Source organism: Chlorocebus sabaeus, chromosome X (assembly GCF_047675955.1).
Source record: "Chlorocebus sabaeus isolate Y175 chromosome X, mChlSab1.0.hap1, whole genome shotgun sequence".
Classification (NCBI taxonomy): domain Eukaryota; kingdom Metazoa; phylum Chordata; class Mammalia; order Primates; family Cercopithecidae; genus Chlorocebus; species Chlorocebus sabaeus.
This window is the reverse complement of record NC_132933.1, coordinates 41,606,759-41,626,041: the sequence shown is the minus strand read 5'-3', so window position 1 is coordinate 41,626,041 and position 19,283 is coordinate 41,606,759. Positions and strand designations below refer to the sequence as shown.

Below are 19,283 nucleotides of genomic sequence, written 5' to 3'. Positions count from 1 at the left end.
TATTCCTGAGATGCTACCAGTAGAAACCTTCAAGGATTGCTAAAATCTGTAGTCTGTGCACTTAGTCCATCTCTTATTAGCTTCTGCATTTTGTGATTTGACTGCGAGTGACAGATTGCTGAAAACATTCTTAAATTTGCGTTGGGTATTAAACTAAGTGAAAATTTTGCTTTAATTATGTTTTATTTATGTACCTGTTAGCTAAATGTTCAAAGTCTGATAGTCAAAGCTCTGCCTCTTCCAGTTTTTTCCCTTTTAATTTCCAATACTTTTCTTAAATCAAAATGACTTGTTATGAACAAGCTCTCCATTGGTATGTCTAAGAGAATGTAGACAATTCACTGTCCAAGTTTTTTTTTTTAAAGCCAAACCATGAGAATTAAGAGTTCTTTGACCATACTGGAGACAAGAAAAGTAAATGAGCCTGCTGTTCATAAGGTGTTATAGTTGTGTATTGCTACTTTATGTTTTGTTTCTTTGTTAGTGATTGCCTCACCATCCTATCCATGCCATTCTGCTCCTATTCCTCATGCTGGTGCCTCTCTACCACCGCCACCACCACCACCACCGCCACCACCACCACCACCACCTCCTCCTCCTCCTCCTCCTCCTCCTCCTCCTCCTCTTGATGTGGGAGAGGCTTCAAACTTACAACCACCACCACCACCACTACCACCTCCACCTTATTCCTGTGATCCAAGTGGCAGTGATTTGCCTCAAGGTAAGTAGATTTTGAGATTTAGGTGAGGAGTCTGAGACTTAAAAAATATTGTTAGAGCATATCTGTCTTTGGTTGACCTATTGGGGAATGGGGAACCAAATGAAAATTGACTTGAGAACACAATGCTGGAAGTGACTAAGGAAAGGAACAATTAAAAGCAGAAAACTGAGAATATCTTCTACATAATCAACAAGTGGATGGTTGAGTTGACGTGTGCTGCTGTTTTGTTTTGTTTTGTTTTGTTTTCTCAAATGGATGTCTTTGCTTTTCTTAACTGTTTTTCTTGCAAAACAAGACTTGGTATCAAATTTTTCTTTATTTCTTAAATTCTTTCCACAAGTTCATGAATTATTGCAGTCTTTTATATTTAGAATTTCAATTGAATTTTAAAGATTTGGGGGAGTGGGGATTAGGAGTCGTATCTGCCTTGAATTTCAGCTGTGTTTTCTTAAACATCTAAGGAGTAGTTTTTCATTGGAGGTTCTTTATTACTCCTCAGTTTGGCATATTTCTCAAGAGAATTATAGTTGAGAATTGTTTGTAGCTTATACTTTCTTGCTATAACGTTTTCTTGGTTTTCCTAGCTGCTTCTCTATTTTTGATTTTTTTTTTTCCAACCACTAATCACCAAGATTTTCTTTAACTCCCTTCTGTTTTTTCCCTACCTTTAAACTTCACTGTTACTTCTATGTAGTTTATTCCTAAATCTAGCTAGCTTTGGCATCAGAAGTTTTAGTTACTTGTCTCCAGATACTTGCTAGACATTTTCACTTAGCTTTTTAGTTTTCATTTTAACAATGAAATTCCTCATATTTATCTTTTCCCCAGGCCACACAAAACGTTGGCTTTTCTCCTTGGTTTTTTATTTTGTTAATAGTGGTATCATTTCCACCTAATTTGCCCAATATCTAAACCCTGATTTCTTTACTACTCTCCCTTCCCTTACCTACATATGTCCAAGATGTACTTAGTCACCACATAATGCTGATTTTGTATTTTTCCATTATTTTACTATGACGATATTCAAATATTCATCCAAGTTGAATTTTAAAATGAAGTCATATCTATCACTTAGATTCTATCTTTAACGTTTATACTTTATCACATATCTATCCATCTTTCCCTCCATTCATCTCTATTAATCCATCTTCTTTTTGATACATTTAGAAGTAAATTGTAGACATTTATACACTTCCCCATAAAAACTTCAGGATAGATATCATTAAGTAGTTTTTTCCTTTTGATGTACAGTTTACATGTAATGTACAAAACTTAAATGCACATTAGCTTGGTTTTAACATATGCATGCATGCACTTGTGTAACCCAAATCCCTATCAAGGTATAAAGTATTAACATTGTCCCACAAATTTCCCTCATGCTCCTTCCCAGTTTTTTCCATGCTCTCCCTAGAGGTAACCACTGTTTGGACTTTTTTCTACCATAGATTAGTTTTACCTGTTTTAGAATTTTATAGAAATGTAATCATATAATATATAATCTTTGTAGAAAGCTTCTTAAACTTGGCATAATTTTGAGATTTGTCTGTTGTTGCATGTGTCAGTAGTCCATTTGTTTTCATTGCCAAGTAGCATTTCATTGTATGACTGTTCCACAGTTTGTCCATTCTCCTGTTGGTGATAGATAGCTGGACTATTTCCAGTTTGGGGCTGTTATGGAAAAAGCTACTATGAACATTCTTGTAAAAGTCTTTGTAAACATACGTTTTTATTTCCCTTGTGCAGATACCTAGCAGTGGAATTGCTGGGTCATAGAGAGATATGTGTTTACTTTTAAAAGTAACTGCCAAACATTTTTCCAAAGTTGTACCATGTTACACTTCCACCAGCAGTATATGAGAATTCCAGTAGTTTGTCTTGCTCACCAACATTTATTGTCGCCATTCTCTTTAACTTTATCCGTTCTGGTGACTGATCATGTTTTTTTAAAAAATCTATTTTATAGAGCAGTTTTCTGTTCCTTGCCAAATTGAGAGGGAGGCATAGGGATTTGCTCTTTTCCACCAGCCCCCACATGTCCGTAGCCTCCCATATTATCAGTGTCCCCCACCATACCAGAGTGGTATATTTGATACAATGATGAACCTACCTTGGCACATCATTATCATCCAGGAGCCATAGTTTATATTAGTGTTCATTCTTGCTCTTGCGCTTTCATGAGTTTGGACAAATGAATGATGACATGTATCCTTAATTATAGCATCACATGGATGCTATAATGGAGCATCTCTACCCCAGAAATCTGCTCTGCCTGTTAGTATTCATCCCCCAACTCCTGGCAATCACTTATTTTTTACTGTCTCCATAGTTTTGACTTTTCCAGAATGGCATATAGTTGCAGTCATGCAATATATAGCCTTTTCAGAGTGGCTCTTAGCAGTATGTATTTGTTTTCTCACCAAATCATTATCCGAATGTACCACAGTTTATAGATCCATTCACCTACTGAATAACATCTTGGTTGCTTCCACTTTTGGTTACAGTTGCCCTAAACATTCGCATGCAAGTTTTTTTTGTGGAAATATATATAGAGAGATGGAGTCTTGCTCTGTCACCCAAGCTGGAATGCAATGGTGCGGTCTTGGCTCACTGCAACCTTCACCTCCCGGACTCAAGCGATTCTCCTGCCTCAGCCTCCTGAGCAACTGGGATTACAGGCACCCACCACTACACCTGGCTAATTTTTGTATTTTTAGTAGAGATGGGGTTTCACCATGTTGGCCAGGCTGGTCTTGAACTCCTGACCTCGTGATCCACCCACCTGGGCCTCCCGAAGTGCTGGGACTACAGGCATCAGCCACCGCACCCTGTGGAAATATATTTTTAACTCCTTTGGGTAAACACCAAGGATTACAATTGCTCTATTGAATTAGAATATGTATTATTTTGTAAGAAACTGTCAAACTGTCTTCCAGAGTGGCTATATCATTTTGCATTCCCACCAGCAACGAATTGAGTGTTCCTATAGTTCCACATTCATACCAGTATTTGGTATTGTCAGTGTTCTGGATTTTGGCCATTCTAATAGGTGTGTAATGATATCTCATTGTTTTAATTTGCATTTCCCTTATGAAATCCGACGTGGAACATCTTTTCATGTGCTTATTTGCCATCTATATATCTTTGGTGAAACATCTGTTAAGGTGTTTGGCCCATTTTTAATTCAGGTTGTTTTCTTACTGAGTTCTAAGAGTGCTTTGTATATTTTGGGTAACAGTCCATTATATCAGGTATATCTTTTGCAAATATTTTTTCCAAGCCTGTGGCTTTTAAGTGTCTTTTGCAAAGCAGGTGTGTTTACTTTTAAAGAACTCCAACATATAAATTATTTCTTTTATGGATCATGCCTGTGGTATTATATCTAAAAAGTAATTGCCAGACTCAGGGTCATCTGGATTTTCTCCTGTGTTATCGTCTAGGATTTTTATGTTTTGCATTTTACTTTTAGGTCTGCGATCCATTTTTAGTTACTTTTTTGTATGTAAAGTATGTGTAGATTCATATTTTTGCATGTGGATATCCAGTTGTTTGAGTACTTTTTTCATGTGCTTATTGGCCATTTGCATATTTTTTGTAAAGTGTGCACATACTTTGACTACTCTCTTTTTTATTGGGTGCTTGTTATTGAGTTGTGGAAGTTCTCTACATATTCTCTGTGCTAGTCTTTTGTCAGGTATGTTTTGTGAGTATCTGCTCCTATTCTGTGGCTTATCTATTTTCTTCATGGTGCCTTTTGATGGGTAGAGGATTTTAATTCTGGTGAAATCTAATTTATCATTGTTTGGTATATATTGCTTTTGTAATCTAAGAAACTGGCCGGGCGTGGTGGCTCACACCTGTAATCCTAACACTTTTGGAGGCTGAGGCAGGTGGATCACTTGAGGTCAGGAGTTCGAGTCCAGCTTGGCCAACATGGTGAAACCCTGTCTCTACTAAAAATACAAAAGTTAGCTGGGAGAGGTGGTGCGTGCCTGTAATGCTAGCTACTTGGGAGGCTGAGGCAGGAGAATCACTTGAACCCAGGAGGTGGAGGTTGTACTGAGCCAAGATCATGCAACTGCACTCCGGCCTGGGCAATAGAGTGAAACTCTGACTTAAATTAAAAAAAAACAAAAAAACAACAAAAACCCTTTGCCTTATTTGCCTTTCCCCAAAGTCATTATGATTGTTTCCTATGTTTTCCTTTAAAAGCTTAATGTATTTAGTTTTATGTTTAAGTCCACTATCCATTTCAAATTCATTTTTGTGGATAGTGGAGGTGATTTTTTTTTTTTATGGATCTCCAGTATTCCAGCAGTACCATTTGTGCAAAAGATTTTCCTTTCCTCGTTGGATCACTTTGGTGTTTTAGTCAAAAATCAAATGACTGTTTTAAGTGCACGTCTATTTTCGTGCCCTCTTCTGTTGCGTTGATCAATTTTTTAATCCTTACATCAGTACTGTACTGTCTTTTTAGTAAGGTTTGAAGTAAGGTAGGGTCATTTGCATGTCTCTTTCACTATCAAATTTTACCAAAAAAAAGAAAAAAACAACCTTCTGGAAATTAGGAATTGTGTTTATAATCTATAGCTCAATTTGGGGAGAATGCCAGTGCTTACCAGTATGGTCTCTTTGAATTCATGAACATGGTATCATAGTATACCTGCTAATTTATTTAGGTTGCGTTTGGTTTCTCAACGTTTTTTTGTTTTGTTTTGTTTTTTTCGTTTGTTTTTGTTTTTGTTTTTGGTGTAGCAGTCTTCTACATCTTCTGTTAAATGTGTTCCTATGTATTTGGGTTTTTGGAGCTGTAGTAAATAGAATTTTAAAACTTTTATTTTCCTATTTTGTCCTGTACATAAAAATAAAATTGATTTTTGCACGTTAACCTTGGCTGATTTATTAAAAATCAGTGTTTCACAGAGTGTCTTTAAAAAATACCCACTACCTCTTTCCTAGGTCATGCCTTTATAACCTTGTCCCTGTTAGAGTAGTGTCTCCATTGGTCTCGCTGCTCTGGTACTATTCCACTTTGTGTGTGTTCCTAGCTCAGAACTCTTCAGTGATTCTTTGGTTTCTGTAGATTAAAGTTCAACAGACTAAGTATGGCATTTATGACTTTCCACAATCTAGTCTCTCTTCCAACCTTATCTCTTTCTACTCCTGTGTGAACTCTGTGTAGCAGGTTTTCTTCTCCTAAGGCTTTGCTGGCATGGTGATTCAACTCAAATTCTTTCCCCATTCACTCTCCCATCTAAGTTCTATTAACCCCGAGAGTATATCATGTATTCATTAGTAGGTGCTCCCCATTCTTCCTGGCCTTAACAATCACTCCTCTAGTTTGGCCATGGATTTGCCTATTCTGGACATTTCATGTAAATAGGATCATACAATATGTGGGCTTTTGCAACTAACTTTTTTCTCTAAGCATACTATTTTCAAGGTTCATGTTGTCACATGTATCAGTACTTTATTCTTTTTTATGGCCAAAAAAAATCCATTGTATGGATGTATTGGCATACTCCATTTTGTTGTACTTTGCTTTATTGTGGTTTACAGATACTGTGATTTTTATTTTTTTACAAATTGAAGATTTGTGAGAACCGTGTGTCAAGCAAATCTGTTGGCATCATTTTTCCAATAGCGTGTTCTCCCTTTTCTCCCTTCATTTCTGTCAGCATTTTTTTTTTTTTTAGCAGTATTGTATTGTATATTTATTTATTTATTTTTGAGATGGAGTCTCTGTCTCCCAGGCTGGAGTGCAGTGGTGCAATCTTGGCTCACTACAACCTCTGCCTCCTGAGCTCAAGTGATTCTCCTGCCTCAGCCTCCCGAGTAGCTGGTGTTACAGGCGCCCACCACCATGCCCGGCTAATTTTTTGTAATTTTAGTAGAAATGGAGTTTCTCCATGTTGGCCAGGCTGGTCTTGAACTCCTGACCTCAAGTGGTTCGCCTGCCTTGGCCTCCCAGAGTGCTGGGATTACAGGCGTGAGCCACTGTGCCCAGCCAGCAATAACGAATTTTAAAATTAAGATATGTACATTGTTTTCTTAGACCTAACACTATTACACTCTTAAAAGTCTACAGTATAGTGTATAAGCATAACTTTTTTTTTTTTTTCTTTTCTTTTTTTTGCAATGGAGTCTTGCTCTGTTGCCAGGCTGGAGTGCAGTGGCGTGATCTCCGCTCTCGGAAACCTCCACCTCCCAGGTTCAAGCGATTCTCCTGCCTCAGCCTCCCGAGTAGCTGGGATTACAGGCATGTGCCACCACACCTGGCTAATTTTTGTATTTTCAGTAGAGATGGGGTTTCACCATGTTGGCTAGAATGGTCTCGATCTCGCGACCTCATGATCCACCCACCTCAGCCTCCCAAAGTGCTGGGATTACAGGCCTGAGCCACCACACCAGGCCATAAGCATAACTTTTATATGCACTGGGAAACCAAAAAATTCGTGTGACACACTTCCTTGCAATATTGACTTTACTATTTTCTGGAACCAAACCCATGATATCTCCAAAGTATGTCTGTATCATATTTTATCTATTAGTTGAGGAACATTTGGGTTGCTTTCACTTTTTTGGCTATTAATATTGCCATGTGCATTTGTGTATACAAGTTATTTGATACATACATGTATCAAGGAGTAGAATCCCATGCCACTCATGAATTTATTTCCTGCTATTTTTTAAAAATATTCTGTAGCTTGAGCACTGGGCTTTTTGCTGTGCTCCTATATAATAGTCAGAATACAAGCTGATTTTTTTTTTTGTGGTTTCACTTTGTTTTTCATTTTTGCTTATACTTTTTAAAGCTCATTATAGAAAAGTTTGAAAATGCACAAAAGTATTAAATTAAAACAGCCGGGTGCAGTGGCTCACGCCTGTAATCCCAGCACTTTGGGAGACGAAGGTGGGTGGATCACGAGGTCAAGTGATTGAGACCATCCTGGCTAACATGGTGAAACCCGTCTCTACTGAAAATACAAAAGTTAGCTGAGCGTGGTGGTGTGTGCCTGTAGTCCCAGCTATTCGGGAGGCTGAGGCAGGAGAATCGCTTGAACCCAGGAGGCAGAGGTTTCAGTGACCCGAGATCACACTGCTGTACTCCAGCCTGGTGACAGAGTAAGACTCCATCTCAGGAAAAAAAAAAAAAAGAAAGAAAAAAACACCTATAGTCTTTCTCCCATAGGTTGCCTTTTTTTTTTTTTTTTAATTATACTTTAAGTTCTAGGGTACATGTGCACAACGTGCAGGTTTGTTACATATGTATACATGTGCCATGTTGGTGTGCTGCACCCATTAACTCGTCATTTACATTAGGTATATCTCCTGATGCTATCCCTCCCCCTCCCCCCTCCCCACAATAGGACCCGGTGTGTGATGTTCCCCTTCCTGTGTCCAAGTGATCTCATTGTTCAGTTCCCACCTATGAGTGAGAACATGCAGTGTTTGGTTATCTGTTCTTGCGATAGCTTGCTGAGGATGATGGTTTCCAGCTGCATCCATGTCCCTACAAAGGACACAAACTCATCCTTTTTTATGGCTGCATAGTATTCCACGGTATATATGTGCCACATTTTCTTCATCCAGTCTGTCACTGATGGACATTTGGGTTGATTCCAAGTCTTTGCTGTTGTGAATAGTGCCGCAATAAACATACATGTGCATGTGTCTTTATAGCAGCATGACTTACAATCCTTTGGGTGTATCCCCAGTAATGGAATGGTTGAGTCAAATGGTATTTCTAGTTCTAGATCCTTGAGAAATCGCCACACTGTTTTCCACAATGGTTGAACTAGTTTACAGTCCCACCAACAGTGTAAAAGTGTTCCTATTTCTCCATATCCTCTCCAGCACCTGTTGTTTCCTGATTTTTTAATGATTGCCATTCTAACTGGTGTGAGATGGTATCTCATTGTGGTTTTGATTTGCATTTCTCTGATGGCAAGTGATGATGAGCATTTTTTCATGTGTCTGTTGGCTGTATGAATGTCTTCTTTTGAGAAGTGTCTGTTCATATCCTTTGCCCACTTTTTGATGGGGTTGTTTCTTTCTTGTAAATTTGATTGAGTTCTTAATAGGTTCTGGATATTAGCCCTTTGTCAGATGAGTAGGTTGCAAAAATTTTCTCCCATTCTGTAGGTTGCCTGTTCACTCTGATGGTAGTTTCTTTTGCTGTACAGAAGCTCTTTAGTTTAATTAGATCCCATTTGTCAATTTTGGCTTTTGTTGCCGTTGCTTTTGGTGTTTTAGACATGAAGTCCTTGCTCAACAAACTGATTTTTTTAAAAATGGCAATAAATGTATTTGTATGTGTAGGGAGTCTCCAACTTAAAGAGGGGTTTTCTAAAAGTTCATCTGTTAGTGGAACTCAGATTATATTACTTTGTAAATAAAAATATGTGTGGATCTCAGGTCAAGCAATAAAAATACATTTAGAGGTGCAATTGGAATGCTAAAAGCAGTTTTTGTTCATTTATGAAATAGTTCAGTTTCATAATGTCAGGAAAAATTACCTTGCTCATTGCCCTTCTCTTTGGAGTTCTGGTGGTGGTATGTCAGTCATGGCAAATAAAAACAGGATGAATTGTTTCATATTGTTCTAATTGTCTGAGCAGGCATCACTAATCTCTGTCAGTAGAGTATTGTATGTAAGTGCTAGTAACTGAGGACCAAAATAATTGCTTATGTTCTAGAAGTGTATTAAAGTAAAAATTCCATTTTGAAACAAACAAGAAAATGCCTTTATTGGATTCTTCCTAAATATTACCCAAGTGACATTCTTTTAACATCTGCCTAAAATTAAGATTAGAAATAAAAATTTTATTTGGTAACTAAACCTTAGATGAGAAAATAATTTTACCTATATTGGTAGGTAAGTAGTCATTTACTATAAGGTAAAATTGAGAATGGTATTAATGTGGCAAGATTACATTGATATCTTAATAATGCTGAAACAGAAAAGCTCTTTTTTTTTTCTTTTTTGAGATAGAGTCTCACTCTGTCACCCAGGCTGGAGTGCAGTGGCATGATCTCAGCTCAATGCAACCTCCACCTCCCAGATTCAAGTGTTTCTTATGCCTCAGCCTCCTGAGTAGCTGGAATTACAGGCATCTGCCACCACGTCCAGCTAATTTTTATAGTTTTAGTAGAGACGGGGTTTCACCATGTTGGCCAGGATGGTCTTGAACTCCTGACCTCAAGTAATCTGCCCACCTAGGCCTCCCAAAGTGCTGGGATTACAAGCATGAGCAACCACGCCCAGCCAGAAAAGCTTTTAAAAGATAATTCTAATTGCTTATGTTAGTCAAGTCACTAATTTTTTTGGTTTTTAATTTTAGATACAAAAGTTTTGCAGTACTATTTCAATCTAGGATTACAGGTAAGTGCCATGTTAAAATTTCTTTGATAAGCCCTATTTTCAAAGTATAAACTGTTTTGATAATCAGACCCTTGAACTTCAAAAACCAAAAGCACTAAGGGGACTAAAAATTTTATTTCTATCTGAGAGATCTCTCAAGATGATGTAGTTCAGTTGTCTGCTTTAGCCTCCCAGTTCTTTAGTTTCTCTTACAAAATACTCATTAAACTGAAGAGAGGGGTACTGGGCTGTAAGCAGCACAACCTCAGCATATATTAGATTAGCTATCATATTTAACATTACATACTAACTTTTCACTGTGATGGTCTGTCTTAAATGAATTATCCTAAAATATTTTTATGACTGTCTTTCCATTTTATATGAAAATTAGACAGATTCAAAGATACTTAAGGCACTGTGTTTTGTTCTTTGAAACCAATGAGAACAAAGACACAATGTACCGGAATCTCTGAGACACAGCTAAAGCAGTGTTTAGAGAGAAATTTATAGCACTAAATACCCACATGAGAAACAGGGAAGTATCTAAAATCAACACCCTAACATCACAATTAAAAGAACTAGAGAAGCAAAAGCAAACAAATTCAAAAGCTAGCAAAAGACAAGAAATAACTAAGATCAGAGCAGAACTGAAAGAGAGAGAGACACGAAAAACCCTTCAAAAAATCTGAATCTAGGAGCGGTTTTTTTTTTTTTTTTTTTTTTTAAAAAGATTAACAAAATAGATACACCATTAGCCAAGTGAATAAAGAAGAAAAGAGAGAAGATCAAATAGACATAATAAAAAATGATACCACAGAACACGAACTACTGTCAGAGAATACTATAAACACCTCTATGCAAATAAACTAGAAAATCTAGAAGAAATAGATAAATTCCTGGACACACACACGCTCCCAAGACTAAAGCAGGAAGAAGTCGAATCCCTGAGTAGACCAAAAACAAGTTCTGAAATTGAGGCAGTAATTAATAGCCTACCAACCAAAAAAAGTCCAGGACCAGATGGATTCACAGCCGAATTCTACCAGAGGTACAGAAAGGAGCTGGTACCATGCTTTCTGAAACTGTTCCAATCAATAGAAAGAGAGGGACTCCTTCCTAACTCATTTTATGAAGCCAACATCATCCTGATACCAAAACCTGGCAGAGACACAACAAAAAAAGAAAATTTCAGGTCAATATCCCTGATGAACATTAATGTGAAAATCCTCAGTAAAATACTGGCAAACCGAATCCAGCAGCACATTAAAAAGCTTATCCACCACAATCAAGTGGATGCAAGGGTGGTTCAACGTAAGCAAATCAATAAATGTAATCCATCACATAAACAGAACCAATGACAAAAACCACATGATTATCTCAATAGATGCAGAAAAGGCCTTCTATAAAATTCAACACCCCTTCATGCTAAAAACTCACTATAAATTAGGTATTGATGGAACGTATCTCAAAATAATAAAAACTATTTAGGACAGTCCCACAGCCAATATCATACTAAATGGGCAAAAGCTGGAAGCATTCCCTTTGAAAAACCAGCACAAGACAAAGATGTCCTCTCTCACTATTCCTATTCAACATAGTATTGGAAGTTCTGGCCAGGGCAGTCAGGCAAGAGAAAGAAAGAAAGGGTATATGAATAGGAAAACAGGAAGTCACATTGTCTTTGTTTGCAGATGACATGATTATATATTTTAAAAGCCCCATTGTCTCATCCCAAAAACTCCTTAAGCTGATAAGCAACTTCAGCAAAGTCTGAACTTGTGTGCAACACAAAATCAGTGTGCAAAAATCACAAGCATTTCTATACACCAATAATAGCCAAATCATGAGTGAATTCCCATTCACAATTGCTACAAAGAGAATAAAATACCTAGGAATCCAACTAACAAGGAATGTGAAGGACCTCTTCAAGGAGAACTACAAATCACTGTTCAACGAAATAAGAGAGGACACAAACAAAGGGAAAACATTCCATGCTTATGGATAGGAAAAATCAGTATCATGAAAATGACCATACTGCCAAAAGTAATTTATAGATTCAATGCTATTCCCATTAAACTACCATTGACTTTCTTCAATTAGAAAAAACTTCAAATTTCATACGAAACCAAAAACGAGTCTTGTATAGCCAAGACAATCCTAAGCAAAAAAGAACAAAGCTGGAGGCATTGTGCTATCTGACTTCAAACTATTTTACAAGGCCACAGTAACCAAAACAGCATGGTACTGGTACCAAAACAGGTATATAGACCAACAGAACAGAAGAGAGGCCTCAGAAATAATGCCACAGATCTACAACCATCTGATCTTTGGCAAACCTGACAAAAACAAGCAATGGGGAAAGGATTCCCTATTTAATAAATGATGTTGGGAAAACTGGCTAACCATATGCAGAAAACTGAAACTGGACCCATTCCTTACACCTTATACAAAAATTAACTCAAGATGGATTAAAGACTTAGACATAAGACCTAAAACCATAAAAACCCTAGAAGAAGACCTAGGCAATACCATTCAGGACATAGGCATGGGCAAAAACTTCATGACTAGAGCACCAAAAGCAATGGCAACAAAAGCAAAACTAAAATTGACAAGTGGGATCTAATTAAACTAAAGAGCTTCTGCACAGCAAAAGAAACTATCAGTGTGAACAGGCTACCTACAGAATGGGAGAAAGTTTTTGCAATCCATCTGACAAAGGGCGAATATCCAGAATCTACAAGGAACTTAAACAAATTTACAAGAAATAGTCAAAAAGTGGGCAAAGAATATGAACAGACACTTTTCAAAAGAAGACATTTATGTGACCAACAAACATGAAAAACTCATCATCACTGGTCATTAGAGAAATGCAAATCAAAACCATAATGAGATACCAGTTATAGAATGGCAATCATTAAAAAGTCAGGAAACAACAGATGCTGGAGAGGATGTGGAGAAATAGGAACGCTTTTACACTGTTGGCTGGATTGTAAATTAGTTCAACCATTGTGGAAGACAGTGTGGCGATTCCTCAGGGATCTAGAATGAGAAATGCAATCTGATCCAGCCATCCCATTACTGGGTATATACCCAAAGGATTATAAATCATTCTATAAAGACCCATGCACACGTTTGTTTATTGCAGCACTATTCACAATACCAAAGACTTGAACCAACTCACATGCCCATCAATGATAGACTGCATAAAGAAAATGTGGCACACATACACCATGGAATACTATGCAGCCATAAAAAAAAGACTGAGTTTGTGTCCTTTGCAGGGACATGGATGAAGCTGGCAACCATTCTTCACAAACTAACACAGAAAAAGAAAACCAAACACCGCATGTTCTCACTCATAAGTGAGAGTTGAACAGTGAGAACCTATGGGCACAGGGAAGTGAACATCACACATCGGGGCCTGTTGGGGAATTGGGGGCAAGGGGAGGGAGAGCATTAGGACAAATACCTAATGTAGATAATGGATTGATGGGTGTAGCAAACCACCATGGCACATGTATACCCATGTAACAAACCTGCGTGTTCTGCACATGTGTCCCAGAACTTATAATAAATATAAAAATAAAAATAAAGAGCTGCATTTTTAAAGCACTCGTGTTCAAAGATGCTTGCTCAACACTGGTTTTTCACCGCTCCCCTGAGTTGTAGAGGCAGGTGGGTACTGACAAATATCTTCATCAATGAAAGGTGTCTCTGATTTGAGGTGAGAGCTCTTTTATTTTAGTCTTTCAGGGATCACTTTCCCTCTGAAATACACTTGACTTAAAATGTAACAACATGGCATATTTACTGAAAGGAATAATGCATCTTATGATCTGTCAGATGATGATAAACTCGATGCTGTCCTGGATGAATGCTCAGATTAGTTCATATTCCCTGACACTGATTTCCCTAAAGCTTTAGACATGTCAGTGCCAAGAAAACTGTCTTCCCAAATAATACACATCTATAAATTAAGAATAATGGGGTGGGTTTTTGTTCTTTGAGACTATTTTTCCTAAATTCAGTTTCAAGAATTGATAAACCGCTTGCCCCTTCTGTTATGTTAGTTTATTATAGTCACATGTGGAAACTTTGTAATCTATTTCACTGAGGCATTTAAAAATATTTTCCTGCCTTTTACATCATGGAATACCAGGAGATGCTGAGTAGATATTTCAATATTTTTCTTATTAGAAATCATAGTGTCTATTGTAGTACATTTTGAAACTATGGTATAAAGAAAACTAAAATCACCTCTATGATCACTGTACACTTTCATATATTTTCTTACAACTTTTGTATTTTACAGACTATGGATTATACTGTATAATTTTGTAATCTTTTAACAATACAGGCATTTTTTCTTTAAATAGTTTACAGCATGATTTTCATTGCCTGTATAGTATTTCATTACGGGTATATAATTTATCCAGTTCCCTGTTGTTAAATACTATGTGTGATGTTTTTTGCTTTTAAAAATACTATAAAAGACACCTTTGTATACAGGTCTTCTAGACGATTCCCTGAAAGAATTTTTAGGTTTAAATATGAGATACAAATTCTGCAAAAGATCCTGAAGTTCTTATAGAGAACAGACTAAAGTGTCAAGTTTTTAGGTCAAAAAAGTCATTGCTACCTCACCTGAAAATCATGGCCCAATTCTTACCTTTTTTTTTTTTTTTTTTTTTTTTTTTGTCGGTGGGGAACTGTATTACGTTAAGAATAGAGAAAAGTAAAGTTTCTTGTTTTTTTGCTACCCTTTCTTGCTCAAGTGCTATTACCACAACTACTGGCACTCCATGGTCTATGTGCCACAGATGCAGCAGCAGCTTCATGTAGAGAATTATCCAGTCTATACTGAGCCACCTCTGGTAGATCCAACCGTTCCTCAATTCTACAGTGAGGTGAGGAGAGAAGATGGCACACAGGCGGAAGCATCAGCAAATGGTGAGTATGTAATGAGATTGCCAGCAAGAAAGACGGTTGGATTTTATTGTGTGTAATTCAGTAATAACTTTCATATGTTTCATGAGGTCCATATACTACATCAGTGATTCTCAAAGCATGATATGTGGTCCCTAAGACTCTTTCAAGGGAGTCATGAGGTCAGAAGTGTTCATAATAATACTAAGATTTTATTTGCCCCTTTCACTGGCTTGTATTTTCATTGAGGGTATAGAAACCAGTGATGGGTAAAACTGCTGGCACCTAAGCACAAATTGGTAGTGGCCCCAGACTCTGCTAGTAATCAGTGTTTATCTCACTGCCATACACCCATGGTACAAAAATGCCAATCTTATTTTTTTTTGTTTAATCAAAGACATTTTTACTAAATTTTTATCCTTGAATAGTTGTATTTTTCTTTGTGACAAAAATGGAACTACTTATAAAACACTTCTGCATACTAAATGAAGTATAATGATTAACTTAAGGAAAAAGACTTGTGCTATTAAGTTATGAGTTGTACTTGCTGACTTGAAAGAGGGATAAATTATCATTATTCACACTTAGTTGATCTGGTCAGCATTTTCTTAAATGAACAAAGTGAGCCTGTCACTTTAGGATAAATAACTAGTAATATTTGTTTTCAAAGATACAATTTTAGCTTTCAAATAAAAATTAGTATTTAGGAAAACATTTATTTTCCACCACGAGCTTGACACCTTCCCACCAATTGAAACTCCTGTAATAAGTAGAGCTGAATGTAGTTTCTTAAATTGTATGAGGAAATGTGTCAACATTTGGAAGATCTGCATAACTCAGTGAAGGAGGAGTTTGACCTTTGAGGAACTACCACTTATGTAGTTTGGGTGTAGCATCAAAGAATATCTACAATTATCTGAAAGGCTAGGTATTAAAATACTTCACTGAGCCGGGTGTGGTGGTTCACGCCTGTAATCCCAGCACTTTGGGAGGCTGCGGCAGGTGGATCACCTGAGTTCAGGAGTTCGTACCTGACTTGCCAGGGTTGTTACAGAACTAATTGGGACCTTGTGTATAAGTATGCTATTACCTGGTGCATATTAGGAATACTACTTTCTCTCTTCCTTTCCCTTTTTAAAGCATATTACATTGTCAGTCTTTTTTTTTTTTAATTTTGTGCAATATACCTTCTATAGAGCTATTTTTAATTGTAATTAACTATGAGGCAGTGGCAGTCTTAATTTCACAGAGTTAATCTAAGCCCAAGTAATGAATTTTTTTTTTTTTTTTTTTGTCTAATGTGTATGCTCATTATAGCAAGATCAAAACAGCATTTATTTCCACTGGAACTGACTCGTGGCAAAAGTGCTATGAAATTAAAATTTGATCTTAATGACATTCAGGAGATGACACTTTTAGGGTACTCTTCAGAATTATACTTTCAGGTATAGACCAGACTGTCCAGACACCTGAGTTTTTCATTGCTAAATGGTTATTCAGATGATGTCTCTTGTAAAACTATTGGATAACTCAATTGTGACTACCTCTTATAAGAATTTAACTAGAAGGACTCTAGAGAATATGTATGTATTTAGCTTGTTGATACCTAAATCATCCCAGAAAGATAGCTGTCTGTACGTTGAATAGATTTGACACATATATTTCACAGTTTTTTAATTTGGAAATTTTCGTATTAGTCATTATTTGTATTTAAAGTACTCCTGCTGCAATTGCTGTGATCTTTCTTATAGTTAATAAATTTTATTTTCACACATAAGAGCATCCACTTATGTTGCATGGGTTTCTGTTTTGGTGAATTTTTGTATGTAAAGTAGACTGTATACATTCTTTCTTTCAGATACTTTTCCGAATGCTGATCCTTCATCTGTCCCTCATGGAGCAGTCTATTATCCAGTAATGTCAGATCCCTATGGGCAGCCACCTTTGCCAGGTTTTGACTCCTGCCTCCCAGTTGTGCCAGATTATTCCTGTGTTCCCCCCTGGCATCCAGTTGGTACAGCATATGGTGGTTCTTCTCAAATTCATGGTGCTATAAATCCTGGGCCAATTGGCTATCTTGCTCCATCTCCCCCAGCTTCTCACTATGTACCTCAGGGTATGTAAGATCCAGCAGTATGAAGTATTCTTGCACTGCCATTTTCTTGCTGTTTTTGTTTTTAGAAAGCTTTTTATGTTAGTGGTTGAATGATTTAGGTGATTAGTGTTTACTATTGTATTTGTCTTTAAAATTATTTTATCTTTTGATTTAAAATAGTACTTTAAAATAAAGGGATATTATTTTGGGCTGTGACTAAGGAAATTGAGATCGATGTACAACTAGCCCCATATTGAGCATACTTCATTGTATTCAGCTGTTTTCCTGTCAGCCATTTGTCAGCTTTATATTAGCTGATGGTAACCAATTGATAAAATGAATATAAAGTATTTCATTGGTTCAGAGATCACACATCATATTAAACCATGCAGAATTGGAATCACTTCCACTTTTTTCTAGAAAGTAAAACCAAGAGCCTTTGCTTCTGGGTAACTCACTTAATATTAAATTAAAGAGCTCTTCAGGTTTCTTGAGAATTGTCTGAAGCCAGTTGCATTCTGTGATACCAGTTTTGAAGGCACATGGTTCTCTGCTTTAGATTTATCCCATACGCTATTGTTTAATACTGGATGTATGTAAGTGTTTTACTGCACTGTATTGAATTGGTGTCTTTTGCACAGTTAGCAGTAAATAAAAATTAGCATTTAAAATTGCCAAAACAAGTGGGATTTTTTCTTTTTGCGTTTTCATGTCAGCAAAGAGTACCGGACGTTTGATTGTTTCAACATGTTTTTTCTCTCGCATTTTGGTTGTCAAAGAATGTGAATTTTTAGCATGAACTGGTGGGGAGTAGTTGCAGAGCCACTTGAGATGTTATTTAACCTAGAGTCATTGCAGCACATACTACCATATCTACGCCTTTTCTCTGGAAAATGTTTCTTTTGTGTGTGTGCATGTTTTTTAAAGCATCTATAACCCTCTTATAGAACTTTAGACTTCTCATTGTCCTATACTTTCAGTAGTTATAGGGGCCAAGGGAAAACTCCTTCACCCTCTAAAGGTTCACCGAAAGCTCACGAAAGGCAGGTAAAGAGGAGAAAGGGCATAGAAATTTTAATGTGTACACAGGAACCTTCAGAATAAAGACCCAAAAATACAGGGGAAATTGTCCATTTTTATGCTTAGGTTCAACGAAGTATGGACAGCCATGTGGAAATATAATTGAACAAAAAGGGTATAATCTCCTAATGGACTTGAGTAGGGGAAACCCAACAAGGCTTATTCATGTTCTTGGCCTCTCTGAGCACACATTCCTTCCTTCTGGGTGTGGGACAGGATCCTCTCTGGAATAGGGGGTCTTATGACAGTCAAACCAGGTAGATCAGATAAATGTTTTATGGCCAGTTTTTACACAGAAAGGTGTAGTAATATTTTTAGGTTTTAGAAAAGTTCGAGTAATATTTTTAGGTTTTGTGGCTGGCTTTCAGGAAAAAGGGGTTCTGGTTTCTATGACCCACCTTGGGGAAGAGGGACTCTAGTTTCTATGGCTAGCTTTGGGGAAGAAGGAGACTGAGAGACAGGAGGGCAGGAGAAGGTCAGAGAAAAACTTGCTACTGAGGCCTTCATTTGGGGTTATTGTTTTCTGAGTCCAGACATTGTCACATCTTACCGTTTTTGTTTTTAGACTTAATCTTGTATCTCTGAAGGCCTGGCTTGTCTTTGGCTTGCTGTGAGATACATTTCATCATCTTTTTCTGCCTTCTCCCTTTCATCTATCTGAAGACCACAAGATGTCCTGTATTGATCAGTTCTTCTCTGAGGGGAAAATAATCCTGAATGCTTTGCTCTGTCTCACCTGACAAACAGCTATTTAAAAAGTGTTCTTTGGTTGCCACAAAACCTATTTATATCACTTTCTTAAAAGGTTATTTATGTTTGTGAATCAGTCTCTCCTTTCCCCCTGTGGCTACACCCTGGCCAAAAAGAACAATTTGAGACATCAGGGCTTGAAGTACTTGAACAGTTGAAGGTACTGGAGTGGAATATTGCAAAGAAGATGTATCTTCAATGTACTGTTCTCAAGATGATTGATATTGATGAGTTCTAAATAAGCCAGTGTGGTAAAGGGTTCTGCTTCATAATAGTACTGATTGGATTTGTTTTTGTATCCTTGATTTTAAGAAGGCCTTGCACTACAAGTTAGCATCTGACAACTTAAG

General features: G+C 37.1%; 1 protein-coding gene across 16 annotated transcripts in view; it reads left to right on the top strand.

Moving 5' to 3' along the window:
• ALG13 (ALG13 UDP-N-acetylglucosaminyltransferase subunit) overlaps positions 1 to 17,783 on the top strand; it is an 82,110-nt gene extending 64,327 nt beyond the window's left edge. For 12 of the 16 annotated variants that reach the window (XM_007992592.3, XM_037989055.2, XM_007992600.3 and 9 more), the window contains 4 exons: positions 485 to 721; positions 10,063 to 10,103; positions 14,858 to 15,032; positions 16,867 to 17,783. In XM_007992592.3, coding sequence (XP_007990783.1) covers positions 485 to 721; positions 10,063 to 10,103; positions 14,858 to 15,032; positions 16,867 to 17,132 — 719 coding nt within the window. In that variant the 3' untranslated portion in view covers positions 17,133 to 17,783. The remainder of the gene's footprint in view (positions 1 to 484; positions 722 to 10,062; positions 10,104 to 14,857; positions 15,033 to 16,866) is intronic. The other 4 variants (XM_007992594.3, XM_007992598.3, XM_007992599.3 and 1 more) reach the window with 1 other exon arrangement.
• The last annotated feature ends 1,500 nt before the right edge of the window (positions 17,784 to 19,283 follow it).